Source organism: Pelophylax lessonae (genome assembly GCF_965119305.1).
Source record: "Pelophylax lessonae genome assembly, chromosome: 2".
Lineage (NCBI taxonomy): Eukaryota > Metazoa > Chordata > Amphibia > Anura > Ranidae > Pelophylax > Pelophylax lessonae.
Window position 1 is genome coordinate 12,944,377 of NC_138769.1, and position 18,409 is coordinate 12,962,785.

Genomic DNA, 18,409 nt, shown 5'->3' on the forward strand with positions numbered 1-18,409 from the left:
TATCGTTTTTTTTATTGCCTATACTGATATTTTGGTCATATCATATCGGTATCGGTCGATATTTTCGTACATTAAATTTTTTTTTTTTAACCGGTACTCTTGTGGAGGGATCTGGGGGTCAAAAAGACCCCAAACCCCTCCTCTGCAGTTAAAATAATTCAAAACGGCAAGTTTGGCTGTTTTGAATGCTGTAATTTTTTTTAATTTGGCGCCGAGTACCCGGAAGTGACTTCTGCGTTTTTACATGGAGACCCAATCAGAGCCGAATGCGGATTTGATCGGGTCTTCTCTTCGGCGGCCGTGCAGGCTGGATGCCTGGGTCTCCCGGTGGGATGGGAGACCCGGGGCGAGCTGCGGAAGGCCGCGGGAGGGGGGGGGGGATGTCCCCTCCCGCTCCTTGTAATGACAGCCGAGCGACTTCTCAGCCGCATCGGTTGTCATTACAAGACAGCCGACTGTCGGCTATGGATGCCGGTACTGGGGTGATGCCTCTAGCTGCAGCCATCACTCCGGTACAAGCTCTTTCCCGAAATATCGGTAACCTCAGGGGCCGATTCCGATATATCGGGGAAAGTGCATATCGGCCCTTAATATATCAGCTTTGCCGATAATCAGACAATCCCTACTGTATACCATCAAAATGTAGCAATATGGACTGTATACCATCAAAATGTAACGATATGGACTGTACACCATCAAAATGTAACAAAATGGACTGTATACCATCAAAATGTAACAATACGGACTGTACACCATTAAAATGTAACACTATGGACTGTACACCATCAAAATGTAACAATATGGACTGAATACCATCAAAATGTAACAATACGGACTGTACACCATTAAAATGTAACAATATGGACTGTACACCATCAAAATGTAACGATATGGACTGTATACCATCAAAATGTAACGATATGGACTGTATACCATCAAAATGTAACAATATGGACTGTATACCATCAAAATGTAATGATATGGACTGCATACCATCAAAATGTAATGATATGGACTGCATACCATCAAAATGTAACACTATGTATTTATTTCATCAAAATGAAACATTGTCTATTACTTGATCACACAGTGCCACCTATATGAAAGTGCAGGAACTGCAGGCCACATTGCAGGGCACTTAAAGCAATTTTTCAACTGGGGAAAAAAAAAAAAAAATTAAAACCCAGCAGCTACAAATCCCGTAGCTGCTAACTTTTAATATATAGACACTTTACCTGTCCAGAGAGCCCACGATGTCAGGAACCCCAGCCTATTTTCGGATCGCTTGCTAGGTGCTGCTGCAGCCGCCATTCGTTGTAAGGGAAACTGGCAGTGAAGCCTTTCGTCTTCACAGCGGGTTCCCTACTGCGCATGCGCGCTGCGCTTTCTAACTGGCCCAGTGGCAGAGGAAGGAAGAGGGAGGCTGAACTTCTAAGAGACCGGTACCCGTTTCCTCCTCCCCCTGAAAGGTGCCAAATGTGGCACTGGAGGGGGGGGGGGGGGGGAGGTTGGGGGGGAACAAAGGCATATCCAAAGCTCCAAAGACAAAGGCATATGGAGCTAGTATGAATCGCATACTAGCTCATTATGAAATACTTACCTTCGAACGAAGCCCTTTGAGCGGCGCCCGCTGAACGCTGAGACGGCCGACATGTTCACCAGTCTTCCTTCCGGCCGTCTGATTGGACGGAGTCACTCCCGCGCATGAGCACGGGAGCCGCTATTCACGGCATAGGGCTCTGAAGGAGCGTCAGGGGCGCCCGTTCCTTTCAGAGCGCATGCACCCGTGATATCACTGGCTGCATGAAAAAGTAAATATCTACTAAACGGTGAACGTTTAGGAGATATTTACACTACCTATAGGTACCCCTTATTATAGGCTTACCTATTAGGCAAAAGTTACAGAGGGAAGCTTTACTTCCTCTTTAACCACTTCCATACAGGGCAGTTACACCCTCTTCCTACCCAGGCCAATTTTCAGCTTTTAGCACTGTTGCATTTTGAATGACAATTGCGCGGTCATGCAACACTGTACCTAAACCAAAAAGTTTATGTCATTTATTTTCCCACAAATAGAGCTTTTGGTGGTATTTGATAACCGCAAGGCTTTTTCTTTTTGCCAAAACAAATAAAAAAGACAGGAAAAATATGTTTTTTTCAGGCACTGATGGGACACTAATAAGCGCAGGGAGCGCACAGGCCGCTCGTGCACGGCAGGACGTCAATGTACGCCCTCCCGGCAATTAAGGTCCGCGCTGCAGCCGTCTTTCGGCTATAGCACGGGTGGCAGGTAGTTAAAGCACTTTGTGGGGTTCCTGCCTCAACCCATTAGAATGGAGAAGGATTTGAATCTTGTGGAAACTATGTAACCCACAAACAAAAAGTAAAACATAGTATATCTCAGATGTACAAAATGCTAACTTAAATGGCGGGTCTGAAAAGGCCTCCATTCATAGAAACATGGGAAAAAGAGATAGGATCACGAATAAAAGAACAAGAAGTAAATAAAATACTGAGAGCTGTTCATAACTCAACAGCTGATGTAAACACTATTGAAATTAACTATAAATGTCTATGGAGAGGTTATAAAACACCGGTAAAAGCACAAAAATGTCAACCAGAGAAATCTTCACTATGTTGGAGGGGCTGTAACATAAGGTCCGGGAATATTGGCAGAAGGTGCAACAACTTACTGGGGAAATTACAGGAGTAATCATTAACGACCCATGGGTTTATTTCCTAAAACTGACAAATCAAAAAAAAAAAAAATATAAAAAAAAAAAAAATTTGTACCAAATATAAACCACCTGCCTACCGGGCACTTAAACCCCCTTCCTACCTAGGCCAACTCTCAGTTTTCAGCGCTGTCGCACTTTGAATGACAATTGCGCAGTCATGCAACACTGTACCCAAATTACAGTTTTATGTTTTTTTTTCCAAACAAACGGAGCTTTCTTTTGATGGTATTTAACCACTTAAGCCCCGGAGGATTTGGCTGCTAAACGACCAGAGGGCATTTTGCGATTCGGCACTGCGTGACTTTAACGGACAATTGCGCGGTCGTGCGACGCTGTACCGAAACGAATTTGGCGTCCTTTTTTTCCCACAAACAGAGCTTTCTTTTGGTGGTATTTGATCACCTGTGCGATTTTTTGATCACGCGCTATAAACAAAAAAAGAGCGTAAATTTTGCAAAAATAGCAATATTTTTCCCTTTTTTTTATATGAAATTCCCCCAAAAAAAAATGTAAAAATCAAAATTTTTTAATATTTTCGGCCAATTTGTTTTATGCTACCTATGTTTGGTAAAAAAAATCGCAAAAAGCGTATTTTGATTGGTTTGCGCAAAAGTTATTGCGTTTACTAACAAAGGGAAAGATTTTTGTCATTTTTGTTGTTTTTTTTTTTAACGCGTAATGGCGGCGATCTGCGATTTTTTTTGCGGTACTGCGACATTGCGGCGGACAGATCGGACCCTTGACTGACATTTTTGACACTTTTGGGGTTACCAGTGACATTACTACAGTAATCAGTGCTATACATATGCACTGTTACTGTAAAAATGCACTGGTAGTGAAGGGGTTAACTTTATTTGAGAGGGAGGGGCTGTGTGTGTCCCTAGGGGCGTGATTCTAACTGTGATTGGCTGTGGCTTCAACTGTATGAGGAGTGATCAATGGATCTACATAGTAGATCCATGTGATCAGCTCTCATACAGAGAGGAGAATGACAGGCAGCTTGTTTACACAAGCTGCCTGACTATCTCCCTCTCCCCCGCCGATCGCAGAGTGGCCGGCGGCGATCGGGTCCGCCGGTCACGCGCGCGGGGGGGTCCGTGACCACGCGGGAGCGGGAGCGCGCCTCCGGCGGCGCGCGCTCGCTCCCTAAACCCTCACAGGCGAGCGACGTAGACCTACGTCACTTTGCCTGTGAGGGGCTGACCGCCCACGTAGATAGTCGTGCGGCGGTCGGCAAGTGGTTAATCACTACTGGGGTTTTAATTTTTGCTGAACAACCATAAAAAGACCAAAAAATTTTGAAAAAAAAAAAAAAAACAAAAAAACTGTTTTTATAGTTTGTTATAAAATTTTGTAAAAAGGTAATAATTTTTGTCCTTCACTGATAGGTGACACGGATAGGCAACACTGATTGGCACTGACCTGCATTGGTAGGTGGCGCTGGTGGGCACAGTTGCTCTTCCTCTTAGGGACTGATGTCCCTCTGACAGCAGCCGGCAATCGGCTTTTTTTTCTCCTCACGCTGAGGGAAAAAAAAAAGCTGATCGCCGGCTGCGGTTTACATCATGTAATCTGCTGTCATTGGCTGACAGCTGATCACGTGGTAAAGGGGGCAGAGACCGGCCCCCTTACACCGATCTGTGATCAGTCGAGTCTCATGCACTCGCTAATCACAGAGCGAGCTGAGGGCGCGGGCAGCTCATGCGCGGGAGGACGTAAATGGACGCCCTCCCGGGATTGTAGGTCCGCGCTGTAGCCGTCTTTCGGCTATAGCACAGGCATGATGAAGTTAATAATCGCAGCAAAGGGGGCAAGTCCAAAAAAATGGCTAGAGAAGCCATGGAATGACAGCTCTGAAGCTGCAAGAGGCTCATCACAGCCGGCCTCAATTATCACAATATAGATCAGGCAATAGGTTTTCCTCCATTTCCTCTGCGGACAGCCGGCCCGACTGCTGGTCGAATGAGAGAGCCTGGGAGAGGAGGCAGGGGTGTGTCGGGGGGGGGGGGGGGTCCCACACCACTGTAAAAGTGATCAGGCACCTTAACTATGTCAGAGCCGAGCACCTTTCGGCTTCCTACACAGCAGAGGAGATCGGGGAATGCATGTTCATCAATCTCCTCCAACTCCCCATCCTGAGACAGCTTATTGTGGCCCCAGGCTCCCAAGAAGAGCAGGGAAGCATGGAAACCGCGCGGGGCACGCCAATGCCCGCACTGTAAAAGTAATCGGGCGGCATTATAGCCACCTGGATCGCTTTCTACAGCCATGAGCTTGTTTTAAATGCTTCACTCTCTGGATATATGTAGTACGTCCAAAGAGGTAAAGTATTTAAATCGGACCTCCGGCCTCCCCTTCAGTCTGGCTCAGCTGTACCGGCTCCTCTACTGGACTAAAATAGTTTACTTGATTCGCCAAGTGCGGCTAGTTGTGGTAAATTCACTTACTTGGTATCCACCACATCGTAGAGGTTCTTGATAAAGTCGGAGTCCAGGTGGTTGTGTTCTCTGGTCAGAGTGTGGAAATACACCAGGATATAATCCTTGGCCGCTACGTGATCCATCATATGGATGAAATATAGCAGAGCCTGCAAAAAGGACGCACATGTCAGAAGTGTAAAATGCGTGACCCTGCAGGTGGAGTTACACAGAAAAACGCAGAGATAAAGTCACTACATGACAAACCACAGAGACTATTATAGGCCTTATTACTATTTTTGAAAAATCAACAATTCCTGGATCTGCTTTCAGATAAAGATGGGTCACCAATCACCTGCATGCTTTTCAATGGAATGCCGCCATTGAAAGGTACAGGAATTTGGGGGCGGATCTGTGGTGTGCAGGTGCAAGAATTTGGGGGCGGATCTGCGGTGTGCAGGTGCAAGAATTTGGGGGCGGATCTGCGGTGTGCAGGTGCAAGAATTTGGGGGCGGATCTGCGGTGTGCAGGTGCAAGAATTTGGGGGCGGATCTGCGGTGTGCAGGTGCAAGAATTTGGGGGCGGATCTGCGGTGTGCAGGTGCAAGAATTTGGGGGCGGATCTGCGGTGTGCAGGTGCAAGAATTTGGGGGCGGATCTTCTGTGTGCAGGTGCAAGAATTTGGGGGCGGATCTGCTGTATGCAGGTGCAAGAATTTGGGGGCGGATCTGCGGTGTGCAGGTACAAGAATTTGGGGGCGGATCTGCGGTGTGCAGGTACAAGAATTTGGGGGCGGATCTGCGGTGTGCAGGTACTTGGGGGCGGATCCGAGGGGGTGAGGGTGAAGGTGCAGGTACTTGGGGGCGGATCCGAGGGGGTGAGGGTGAAGGTGCAGGAACTGGGGGTGATCCGAGGGGGGTGAGGGTGAAGGAGCAGGAACTGGGGGCGATCCGAGGGGGGTGAGGGTGAAGGAACTGGGGGCCAACCCGAGGGGGGTGAGGGTGCAGGAACTGGGGGCGCTCCGAGGGGGGTGAAGGTGCAGGAACTGGGGGCGCTCCGAGGGGGTGAAGGTGCAGGAACTGGGGGCGCTCCCAAGGGGTGAAGGTGCAGGAACTGGGGGCGATCCCAGGGGGTGAAGGTGCAGGAACTGGGGGCGATCCCAGGGGGTGAAGGTGCAGGAACTGGGGGCGTTCCCAGGGGGTGAAGGTGCAGGAACTGGGGGCGTTCCCAGGGGGTGAAGGTGCAGGAACTGGGGGCGATCCCAGGGGGTGAAGGTGCAGGAACTGGGGGCGATCCCAGGGGGTGAAGGTGCAGGAACTGGGGGCGATCCCAGGGGGTGAAGGTGCAGGAACTGGGGGCGTTCCCAGGGGGTGAAGGTGCAGGAACTGGGGGCGATCCCAGGGGGTGAAGGTGCAGGAACTGGGGGCGTTCCCAGGGGGTGAAGGTGCAGGAACTGGGGGCGATCCCAGGGGGTGAAGGTGCAGGAACTGGGGGCGATCCCAGGGGGTGAAGGTGCAGGAACTGGGGGCGTTCCCAGGGGGTGAAGGTGCAGGAACTGGGGGCGATCCCAGGGGGTGAAGGTGCAGGAACTGGGGGCGATCCCAGGGGGTGAAGGTGCAGGAACTGGGGGCGATCCCAGGGGGTGAAGGTGCAGGAACTGGGGGCGATCCCAGGGGGTGAAGGTGCAGGAACTGGGGGCGATCATGCAGGAACTGAAGGTGCAGGAACTGGGGGCGATCATGCAGGAACTGAAGGTGCAGGAACTGGGGGCGATCGTGCAGGAACTGAAGGTGCAGGAACTGGGGGCGATCGTGCAGGAACTGGGGGCGATCCCAGGGGGTGAAGGTGCAGGAACTGGGGGCGATCCCAGGGGGTGAAGGTGCAGGAACTGGGGGCGATCCCAGGGGGTGAAGGTGCAGGAACTGGGGGCGATCCCAGGGGGTGAAGGTGCAGGAACTGGGGGCGATCCCAGGGGGTGAAGGTGCAGGAACTGGGGGCGATCCCAGGGGGTGAAGGTGCAGGAACTGGGGGCGATCCCAGGGGGTGAAGGTGCAGGAACTGGGGGCGATCCGAGGGGGTGAAAGTGCACGAACTGGGGGCGATCCGAGGGGGTGAAAGTGCACGAACTGGGGGCGATCCGAGGGGGTGAAGGTGCAGAAACTGGGGGCGATCCGGGGGGGTGAAGGAGCAGGAACTGGGGGCGATCCCAGGGGGTGAAGGTGCAGGAACTGGGGTGATCCGAGGGGGTGAAAGTGCAGGAACTGGGGGCGATCCGAGGGGGTGAAAGTGCAGCAACTGGGGGCGATCCGAGGGGGTGAAGGTGCAGAAACTGGGGGCGATCCGGGGGGGTGAAGGAGCAGGAACTGGGGGCGATCCGAGGGGGTGAAGGTGCACGAACAGGGGGCGATCAGAGGGGGTGAAGGTGCACGAACTGGGGGCTATCTGAGGGGGTGAAGGTGCAGTGTGTGCAGGTGCAGTAATTTGGGGGCAGATCTGCGGTGTGCAGGTACAGAGCCTTGAAAAAGTATTCATACCCCTAAAAGTTTCCACATTTTGTCATGTAACAACCAACAACATAAATGTATTTTATTGGGATTTTATCTGATAGATCGACAAAAAGTGGCACATAATTGTCAAGAGGAAGGAAAATGATAAATGGTTTTCAAACTTTTTTACAAATAAAACTGTGAAAAGTGTGGCGTGCATTTGTTTTCCCCCCACCTTTAGTCTGATACCCCTAACTAAAATCTAGTGGAACCAATTGCCTTCAGAAGTCCCCTAATTAGTAAATAAAGTCCACCTGTGTGTAATGTATTCTCATTATAAATACAGCTCTTCTGTGGAGCCCTCAGAGGTTTGTTAGAGAACCTTAGTGAACAAACAGCATCATGAAGGCCAAGAAACACACCAGGCAGGTCAGGGATAAAGTTGTGGAGAAGTGTAAAGCAGGGTTAGGTTATAACAAAAAATATCCCAAGCTTTGATCATCTCACGGAGCGCTGTTAAATCCATTATTGGGAAAATGGAAAGAGTATGGCACAACTGCAACCATACCAAGACATGGCCGTCCACCTAAACGGACGGTCCCGTTTGCAGTTTGTGAGAAGTCATGTGGGGGACAAAGCAAACGTGGAAGAAGGTGCTCTGGTCAGATGAGACCAAAATGTAACTTTTTGGCCTAAAAGCAAAACACTATGTGTGGAGGAAAACTAACACTGCACATCACCCTGAATACAACATCCCCACTGTGAAACCTGGTGGTGGCAGCATTATGTTGTGGGGATGCTTTTCTTCAGCAGGGACAGTGAAGCTGGTCAGAGTTGATGGGAAGATGGATGGAGCCAAATACAGGACAATCTTAGAAGAAAACCTGTTAGACTCTGCAAAAGACTTGAGACTGGGGCGGAGGTTCACCTTCCAGCAGGACAACGACCCGAATACAGCCAGAGCTACAATGGAATGGTTTACATCAAAGCATATTCATGTGTTAGAATGGCTTAGTCACAGTGCAGACCTAAATCACATTGAGAATCTGTGGCAAGACTTGAAAATTGCTGTTCACAGATAATCTCCATCCAATCTGACAGAGCTTGAGATATTCTGCAAAGAAGAAAGGGCAGAAATGTCCTCTCTAGATGTGCAAAGCTGGTAGAGACATTCCCAAAAAGACTTGCAGCTGTAATTGCAGGGAAAGGCGGTTCTACAAAGTATTGACTCCGGGGGGGGGGGGGTTGAATACAAATGCAGCCACACTTTTCACAGATTTATTAGTATCATTTTCCTTCTACTTCACAATTATGTGCCACTTTGTGTCGGTCTATCACATAAAATCCCAATAAAATACATTTACGTTTCTGGTTGTAACATGAGAACATGTGGAAAATTTCAAAGGGTGTGAATACTTTTTCAAGGCACTGTATTCAGGGGCGGGTCTGCAGTGTGCAGGAATCTGGAGGCAGCTCTGTGGGGTGCAGGAATAAAGGGGCCATCCCAGGGGTGCAGAAATTCGGGGGCGCATTTGCTGTGTGCAGGTGCAGGAATCTGGGGGCCGAGGAGTGCAGGAGTTTGGGGGCGAATCTGTGGTGTGCAGGAATAAAGGGGCAATCCGAGGGGTGCAGGAATTTGGGGGCGCATCTGCTGTGTGCAGGTATTTGGGGGCGGACCCGAGGGGGTGCAGGAATAAAGGGGCAATCCGAGGGATGCAGGAATTTGGGGGCACATCTGCTGTGTGCAGGTGCAAGAATATAGGGGGCGAGGAGTGCAGGTGTTTGGGGGGCGAATCTGTGGTGTGCAGGTGCAGGAATTTGGAGGCGAATCTGTGGTGTGCAGGAATAAAGGGGCAATGCGAGGGGTGCAGAAATTTGGAAGCACATCTGCTGTGTGCAGGAATTTTGGGGGGGGGGGGAAATCAGAGGGATGCAGGAATATGGGGGCAGATCTGTGGGGTGCAGGTGCAAGAATATAGGGGGCGAGAAGTGCAGGTGCAGGAGTATGGGGGCGAATCTGCAGTGAGCAGGAATATGGGGGCAATCCGTGGGGTGCAGGAAAATGGAGGCGATCCAAAGGGTGCAGGAATATGGAGGCAATCCGAGGGGTGCAGGAATATGGAGGCAATCCGAGGGGTGCAGGAATATGGAGGCAATCCGAGGGGTGCAGGTGCAAGAATATAGGGGCAGAGGAGTACAGATATTTGGGGGTGAATTTGTGGTGTGCAGTTGCAGAAATAAGGGGGGCGATCCATGGGGTGCAGGAATATGAGGGCAAATCTGCGGTGTGCAGCTGCAGGAATATGGGGGCGATCCGAGGGGTGCAGGAATATGGGGGTGATCCGAGGGGTGCAGGAATATGGAGGCAATCCAAGGGGTGCAGGTGCAAGAATATAGGGGCAGAGGAGTACAGGTATTTGGGGGTGAATTTGCGGTGTGCAGTTGCAGAAATAAGGGGGGCGATCCATGGGGTTCAGAAATATGGGGGCAAATCTGCGGTGTGCAGGAATATGGGGGCGATCCAAGGGGTGCAGGAATATGGGGTCGATCCGAGGAGTGCAGGAAAATGGGGGCGATCCAAAGGGTGAAGGTGCAGGAATTGGAAATGTCACACAAAAATGCATGCATGCAAATACAGTTCAAAAGTTTGGGGGTCACCCAATTTCATGTTTTCCATGAAAACTCACACTTTTATTCACCAAATGAGTTGCAAAACGAATAGAAAACAGTCAAGACATTGAGGAGGTTAGAAAACAAGTTTTTTATTTGAAATAATAATTTTGTCCTTCAAACTTTGCTTTCATCAAAGAATTCTCCATTTGTAGCAATTACAGCCTTGCAGACCTTTGGCATTCATGCTGTCAATTTGTTGAGGTAATCTGAAGAAATTTCACCCCACACTTCCTGAAGCTCCTCCCACAAGTTGGCTTGGCTTGACGGGCACTTCTTACGTACCATACGGTGAAGCTGCTCCCACAACAGCTCAATAGGGTTAAGATCCGGTGACTGCGCTGGCCACTCCATTACAGACAGAATACCAGCTGACTGTCTCTTCCCTAAATAGTTCTTGCATAGTTTGGAGGTGTGCTTTGGGTCATTGTCCTGTTGTAGGAGGAAATTGGCTCCAATCAAGCGCTGTCCACAGGCATGGAGTGGCAAAATGGAGGCTTATCCAAAATCCCCTTTACCTTGCAAAAATCTCTCACTTTACCAGCACCAAAGCAGCCCCAGACCATCACATTACCTCCACAATGCTTGACAGATGGCGTCAGGCACTCCTCCAGCATCTGTTCACTTGTTCTGCGTCTCACAAATGCTCTGCTTTATGATCCAAACACCTCAAACTTAGATTCGTCTGTCCATAACACTTTTTTCCAATCGTCCTCTGTCCAATGTTTGTGTTCTTTTGCCCATCCTCATCTTTTCCTTTTATTGGCCAGTCTCACATATGGCTTTTTCTTTGCCACTCTGCCTAGAAGGCCACCATCCCGGAGCCACCTCTTCACCGCGGGCGTTTTGCGGGTACCATTTAATGAAGCTGTCAGTTGAGGACCCGTGAAGCGTCTATTTCTCAAACTAGAGACTCTAATGCAATTGTCCTTCTTGCTTAGTTGTGCACCGGGGCCTCCCACTTCTCTTTCTATTCTGGTTAGAGACAGTTTGTGCTGTTCTCTGAAGGGAGTAGTACACACTGTTGTAGGAAATCTTCAGTGTCTTGGCAATTTCTCGCATGGAATAGCCTTCATTTCTCACAACAAGAATAGACAGAGTATAATCAAACCCACAAATGCTTATGCTCCAGATACTCAACTAGCTCAAAGGAAGGCCAGTGCTGGCATGGAATAGCCTTCATTTCTCACAACAAGAATAGACTGTCGGGTTTCAGAAGAAAGTTCACTTTTTCTGGCTATTTTGAGAGTATAATCGAACCCACAAAAGCTGATGCTCCAGATACTCAACTAGCTCAAAGGAAGGCCAGTGCTGGCATGGAATAGCCTTCATTTCTCACAACAAGAATAGACTGTCGGTTTTCAGAAGAAAGTTTACTTTTTCTGGCTATTTTGAGAGTATAATCGAACCCACAAAAGCTGATGCTCCAGATACTCAACTAGCTCAAAGGAAGGCCAGTTTTATAGCTTCTCTAATCAGCACAACAGTTTCCAGCTGTGCTAACATAATTGCACAAGGGTTTTGTAATCATCAATTAGCCTTTTAACACGATTAGCTAACACAATGTACCATTAGAACACAGGAGTGATGGTTGCTGGAAATGGGCCTCTATACACCCATTTAGATATTCCATTAAAAATCTGCAGTTTCCAGCTAGAATAGAGATTTACCACATTAACAATGTCTAGACTGCATTTCTGATTAATTTAATGTTATCTTCATTGGAAAAAAAAAAAAACAGTGCTTTTCTTTAAAAAATAAGGACATTTCTAAGTGACCCCAAACTTTTGAACGGTAGTGTGTGTGTGTGTGTGTGTGTGTTTGGTATAGTTACGAGCACCTGGCACTTTACTTGATAGTAGAACCATTGGTTAGTAAATGTATGGATAAAAGGCAACAAGACACATACAAAGCATGTTACACATAGAACAGAACGCACACTGCAGACAATGTTACCTTCTCCATGTCTATTACCAAGACGGGAATATTCCTCCCCACCACCACAATGACCGTCCGGCCGCAGTTATCAACTCCTGAAAGAGGAACACAATTCTACTTTAAAATGAATGACTAAAAAAAAAAAGGTGTCCAAGGCACTAAAAGTGATATTAATGGTTGGATTTTTATTTATTTTTTTAAAACTAAGATAACACGTCACACTTACCTGCTCTGTGTAGTGGTTGTGCACAGAGCAGCCCCGAAAACCCTCTTCTAGGGTCCCACGCCGGCACTCCTGGCTCCTCTTCTCCGAATGCCCCCAAAGCAAGCCGCCTACTATGAGGGCACTCATGCATACTGGCTCCTAAACCCTGCTAAGCCCCACCCCTGCCTCACTGGCTCAGATTGACAGCAGAGGAAGCCAATGGCTCCTGCTGCTGTATCTAGGCCAATGGAGAATCAAGAGAGCTTCAGTTCTCATGCACATCACTGGATCGAGCTCCGGTAAGTGTAAGGGAGGGGTAAGCCTTTTACCTTTACAACTACTAACTTCTATAAACCCTTCCTGCCAAGCGGGCCAGGAAGGACTAGCTGATCACAAGATCAGGAGCCAGTCCCCCCACCTCTCTCTCGGACAGCTCAGTCACTGTGCTGAGCACGAGCAACAAGCATGCTCTGAGCACAGAAAGCTCTGCAGACCAGTAGAGGCATGGGTGGCAAAGATCCCCTAAAATCAATTTCTTAAAGTACATCACGGGACACACACATTATATTATATATTTTTATATATATATATATATATATATATATATATATATATATATATATATATATATATATATATATATATATATATATATATATATATATATATATATATATAAAAAACCATTTTGCATTATGCACAATATCCACCTATAGGTCAATGGATACTAGCTGACCAAAAACAGACAGGAAGTCCTCCCCTTTATAACCCCTCCCATACAGGAAGCACACCAGTTTTGCAGCAAGCAATGAACTTCCAGAAAGAGGGAGGGGCCTGTGTCCCCCATCGTGTACTCCAAGAAATGGATTTTACAGGTAAGAAAGTAGCAGAAAAAAAATCCAATTTGCTTTATCGCAGATCACAGGACACAGAGCAGGCTATAATCATGAACACCCAGGATGTCCCGCAGCAAAAAAAAAAAAAAAAAAAAAAGAGCCATATCAAGCATAAGGACAGACACTATTCTGCAGCCCCCAACACATCGCGCCCAAACACAATATCCTCCATGGCCCTTGTATACACTTGGTAGAACCTTGTTAAGGTACAGTATGTACCAAAGAGGTTGCAGCCTTACAGACCCAAGTCACTTCTGCCTCATGCCGGATAGCCCAAGAGGTTTTCAAATTCTGAGTAAAAGTACGCCTTTACCCGAAAAGGCAGAGTCTTACCCCTCAAGCCCTAGGCTAGAGTAACGAACTGGTGGATTCACTGTGAAATTGCCGCTTTGAAGCCGCCTGGTCTTCCCTAGGGCCCCCTGGCATAACAAACGAGTCCAGATGCCCAACTGTTGCGGACATCCCTAAATAGGACCCGAAAGCCCGAACTACAACCAAAGTGTGAAGGGCTTCTTCTCCTGGAGCCTCTGGTCCAGGGAAAAAAAAAAAAAAAAAAAAGAGGGGGGGGGGGTAACAGTTTCCCGATTCAAAGAAAATCTGAACACCTCGCAGCAGGATTTATGCCCTGTACACACTATCAGATTATCTGAAGACTTTTGTCTTCAGATTTACCTTTTCTATGTAGTGCAAGGGCCTGCCGGATTGCATACAAATTGAAAGTGTTTAGGTTTGACCTCATATTATATGGTTTTGGTAAGTCTGCAGACACAAGTCTTCAGATAATCTGATAGTGTGTACGGGGCATTAGAGGAAGATCGGAAATTTGGATCAAAAGGTGGTTTCTGCAAGACAGACAGAACCAGATTCAAAACGCCAATTACACAAGGGATACCTAACAGAGAGAACTATCCGGGTCAACCCAAAGTAATAAAAAAAATAAAATAAACAGGTACAGAACAATGAATGAGAAGCAATCGGTCTCTGGAAAGAAAGTGACCAAGTCGATATCTGTATGCAGGCGAATGAAATATTTTTAACCACTTCAGCTCCGGAAGGTTTTACCCCCTTAATGACCAAGGCCATTTTTCGTGATTCAGCACTGCGTTATTTTAACAAAAAATTGCGCGCTCGTGCGACACTGTACCCAAATAAAATTGATGTCCTTTTTTTCCCACAAACAGAGCTTTCTTTTGGTGGTATTTGATCACCTCTGCGGTTTTTAGATTTAGCGCTATAAACAAAAAGAGCATCAATTTTGAAAAAAAAAAAAAAAAACAGAATTTTTGTAAAATCTTACCTGTAAAATTCCTTTCTCTGAGTCCTCCGACAGTCGCCGCCTCTTCATATTCGTCACATATGGGGGTATTAGACTTTGCTCCGAAGGAGTAGCTAGGCAACAGAATATGTTAACATTAAAGCTTTTAACATATCCCACCCTCAAGGGGTGGTCCCCTCAGTCAATACCCTCCTACTTCCTGCAACCATATCTCAGTTTTAGTGGAATAGCAGTAGAGTATACAACCAAACCCCAAAAGAGGGGCGGGGGCGGCGACTGTCGGAGGACTCAGAGAAAGGAATTTTACAGGTAAGATTTTACAAAAATTCAGTTTTCTCTTACGTCCTCCGACAGTCGCCGCCTCTTCATATTCGTCACATATGGGGACGTCCCAAAGCAGTGCAAACATGAGGGGTGGGAAACGCATCCGCGCCGAAAAGGCAACGCAGTCTCCGCATCAAAGAAAGGAACCTTACCAAAGGAAGGAACTCCTGACAAGCTAGACATTAACACTGAGATATGGTTGCAGGAAGTAGGAGGGTATTGACTGAGGGGACCACCCCTTGAGGGTGGGATATGTTAAAAGCTTTAATGTTAACATATTCTGTTGCCTAGCTACTCCTTCGGAGCAAAGTCTAATACCCCATATGTGACGAATATGAAGAGGCGGCGACTGTCGGAGGACGTAAGAGAAATTAAAGTTTTTTTATCACTTTAGGCCAATGTGTATTCTGCTACATATTTTTGGTAAAAAAATCCCAAAAAGCGTATTTTAATTGGTTTGGGCAATAGTTATAGCGTTTACAAACTATGGGATAGATTTTTTGGCTTTGGACTTATTTTTTTGTTTTTATTAGTAATGGCGGTGATCAGCGATTTTTAGCGGGACTGCAACATTGCGGCAGACAAATCGGACCCCTAACTGACCTTTTTGGGGACCAGTGACATTACTACAGTAATCAGTGCTATAAATATGCACTGTTACTGTAAAAATGACACTGGCAGAGAAGGGGTTAATACTAGGGGTGATCAAAGAGGTTAATGTATGCCTAAGTATGCTTTCTCACTGTCGGGGGGGGAGGTTCTGTGACAGGCACACAGAGTTGTAGCTTAGCTGAAACTTCTGATCTCTCCCTGCCTGTCTGACAGAAGACTCGCCTGCTTTGTTTACATAAGCAGGCGGGTCTTCTGTCAGTTTCTCTGACGATCAAGGGATCCTCCTGCGGCCCGCCTCCCGCTATGTCTAAACACATCGGGAGCGCGGCTCCAGAGGGTCATGGGCCATGCGCGCCGCTGAGACTTCGTGCACGAAATCACGTAGTACTACGTGGTTTTGCGCAGGCGAGCCGCCCTGCCGCAGTAATATTACAGTGGGCGGTCGGCAAGAGGTTAAATAAGTTTGTGATCCCTGTTTCCTCTTCTTCTCTCCCCCTGTCAGCTCAGGAGTCAGCATTATGACATTCTGGGATACCCAAAAAATAAACCTTAGTTAACCACTTTACCACCGGAGGATTTTGCGGTCTTACGTCCAGACCACTTTTTGCGATTCGGCACTGTGCGACTAACGGACAATTGCGCGGTTGTGCGACGCCGTACCCAAACGAAATTTACGTCCTTTTTTTCCCATAAACAGAGCTTTCTTTTGGTGGTATTTGATCACCTGTGCGATTTTTACTTTTTGCGCTATAAACAAAAATATAGCGTTTATTTTGAAAAAACAACAATATTTTTCACATTTTTTTATATGAAATTCCCCCCCAAAAAAATGTAAAAATCAAAAAATATATTTTTAAAATTTTTGGCCAATTTTTTTTCTGCTACATATGTTTGGTAAGAAAAAAAATCACAATAAGCGTATTTTGATTGGTTAGCGCAAAAGTTATTGCGTTTACTAACTAAGGGAAAGATTTCTGTAATTTTTGGTGTTTTTTTTTTTTTTTTTAACGCGTAATGGCGGCGATCTGCGATTTATTTTGCGGGACTGCGACATTGCGGTGGACAGATCGGACCCTTGACTGACATTGACACTTTTGGGGGTACCAGTGACATTACTGCAGTAATCAGTGCTATAAATATGCACTGTTACTGTAAAAATGACACTGGCAGGGAAGGGGTTAATTTTATTGGAGAGGGAGGGGTTAATGTATGCCTGGTGCTTACTAACGTGTGTGGGGGGAGGTGACTGAGTGACACAGGGACAGATTGCATGTTCAACTATGCTGAACCCTGCGATCTGTCACTGTCTGTCACTTAGGAGATCCGCCCGCTCTGTTTACACAAGTGGGCGGATCTCCAAACTCGATTCCCCGACAATCGGGGAAGAGCAGCGGCGATCGCTGCCGCTCCTCCCCTGGCCCGACTCCCGCTGTGACTGAACACAGCGGGAGCGAGCCTCCGGCGGCGCGCGAGCCTCCGGCGGCGCGCGAGCGCCGCCCACAAGGGGCGGAGTCCAGCGACGTAGGTCTACGTCGCTGGACGATAACGAGCCACATTGCTGCAGTAGCACCAATGTGACTGGAGGTAAAGTGGTTAAAGTCATTGTAAAATGATGTCATCTGCTTTGTAAAAAGATTATAATAATAATCCAGTGAGTCTCCATTTGTAAGCGGCGCTGTAAATAAAGTATTTTCCACAATAAAGTTACAAAAAGGAGACACACTGCACATTATATCATCTTTTTACAAAACGGATTACATGTTTTTACAAGGATTGTTACCAGGGCTTATTTTCAGGGTAGGGCTTATATTGCAGCTATCCCCTAAAAAATCACGCTAGGTTTTATTTTTAGGGTAGGGCTTATTGCCAGGGAAACCGGATAGAATAAATCCTCTGAACATACCAGTCTGTGGTGACAGTGCATGTTACAGATGATTTATTCTAAAATCATAATTGGTATTGCTAAAATTTACAAGTTTCTCGGAGCGGGTGGTGGCAGTTAAAGGGTTAATTGCTTAATTAGCCGGGTGACAATCGCTCTCAGGCCGCTGGCACCTAGATTGTAGTCCCTTGAGCTGGAAAATCTTTGTGCAGAGTGCAGCGGAGTGTGAGATTGGCCGGTCCTTTGTCATGAGTTAGTGAGAAGCACAGGGGCGCGTTTCGTCACAGTGTTCCCTCACACGGGACGGGTGCGTTTCGTCACAGTGTTCCTTCACATGGACGTCTTTTTTGGTGAATTGCCAGTTACAGCCAGGGGTGCTGGATAGGGAAGACACACAACTAAAGCGCACACTTACCGGACTGGTATAAAGCTTTGAGTGCAGCGATGTCAGACAGGTCTTCCGTCCGCGCCCGAGACAGCCAGCGGTTATAACTAAAGAAACAGCACATAGAATATGAAGTATGACATCATACCAAGAGCTGCGCTTACAGTTTTATTTCAAACAGTCCAATCCCCATTAGGATAATGGACTCAGAGCTGCCGGGCAAAAATGGAGGATAAGAAAAGGCGAGCCTTGCCCATGCCAAATACCCCTCCATCAATGCCCATGCACCTAAAAATTAACCTAGGAAAAACACAACGCTGAATAAACTCCAAGGGGCTTACTGATAAAACAATGTCAGAAGCATTCATAGAGGCTGGATGCATAATGTCCCCCGTATTTTCTGTAATAGATTAATTCCTGTGGTGTCATCGCCATCTAGTGGCCGAAATGCAGTATGGTTCTCTGAAACACCTGAATGAGAACAATATACTGCATTGTGACCATTCCATGGAGCCCACAATATTAAAAAATAAATGAAAAAAAAAAAAAAAAAAACAAACACGGGGACATTTTATCCGGGT

General features: G+C 47.2%; 1 protein-coding gene across 1 annotated transcript in view; it reads right to left on the bottom strand.

Annotated features, from left to right (window-relative positions):
- GDAP2 (ganglioside induced differentiation associated protein 2) overlaps positions 1–18,409 on the bottom strand; it is a 69,206-nt gene that overhangs the window by 23,988 nt on the left and 26,809 nt on the right. The window contains exons 8-10 of the mRNA XM_082246972.1: positions 17,859–17,935; positions 12,267–12,343; positions 5,186–5,325 (exon numbers count right to left, since the gene is read on the bottom strand). Of these exons, the coding sequence (XP_082103098.1) occupies positions 5,186–5,325; positions 12,267–12,343; positions 17,859–17,935 (294 nt within the window). The remainder of the gene's footprint in view (positions 1–5,185; positions 5,326–12,266; positions 12,344–17,858; positions 17,936–18,409) is intronic.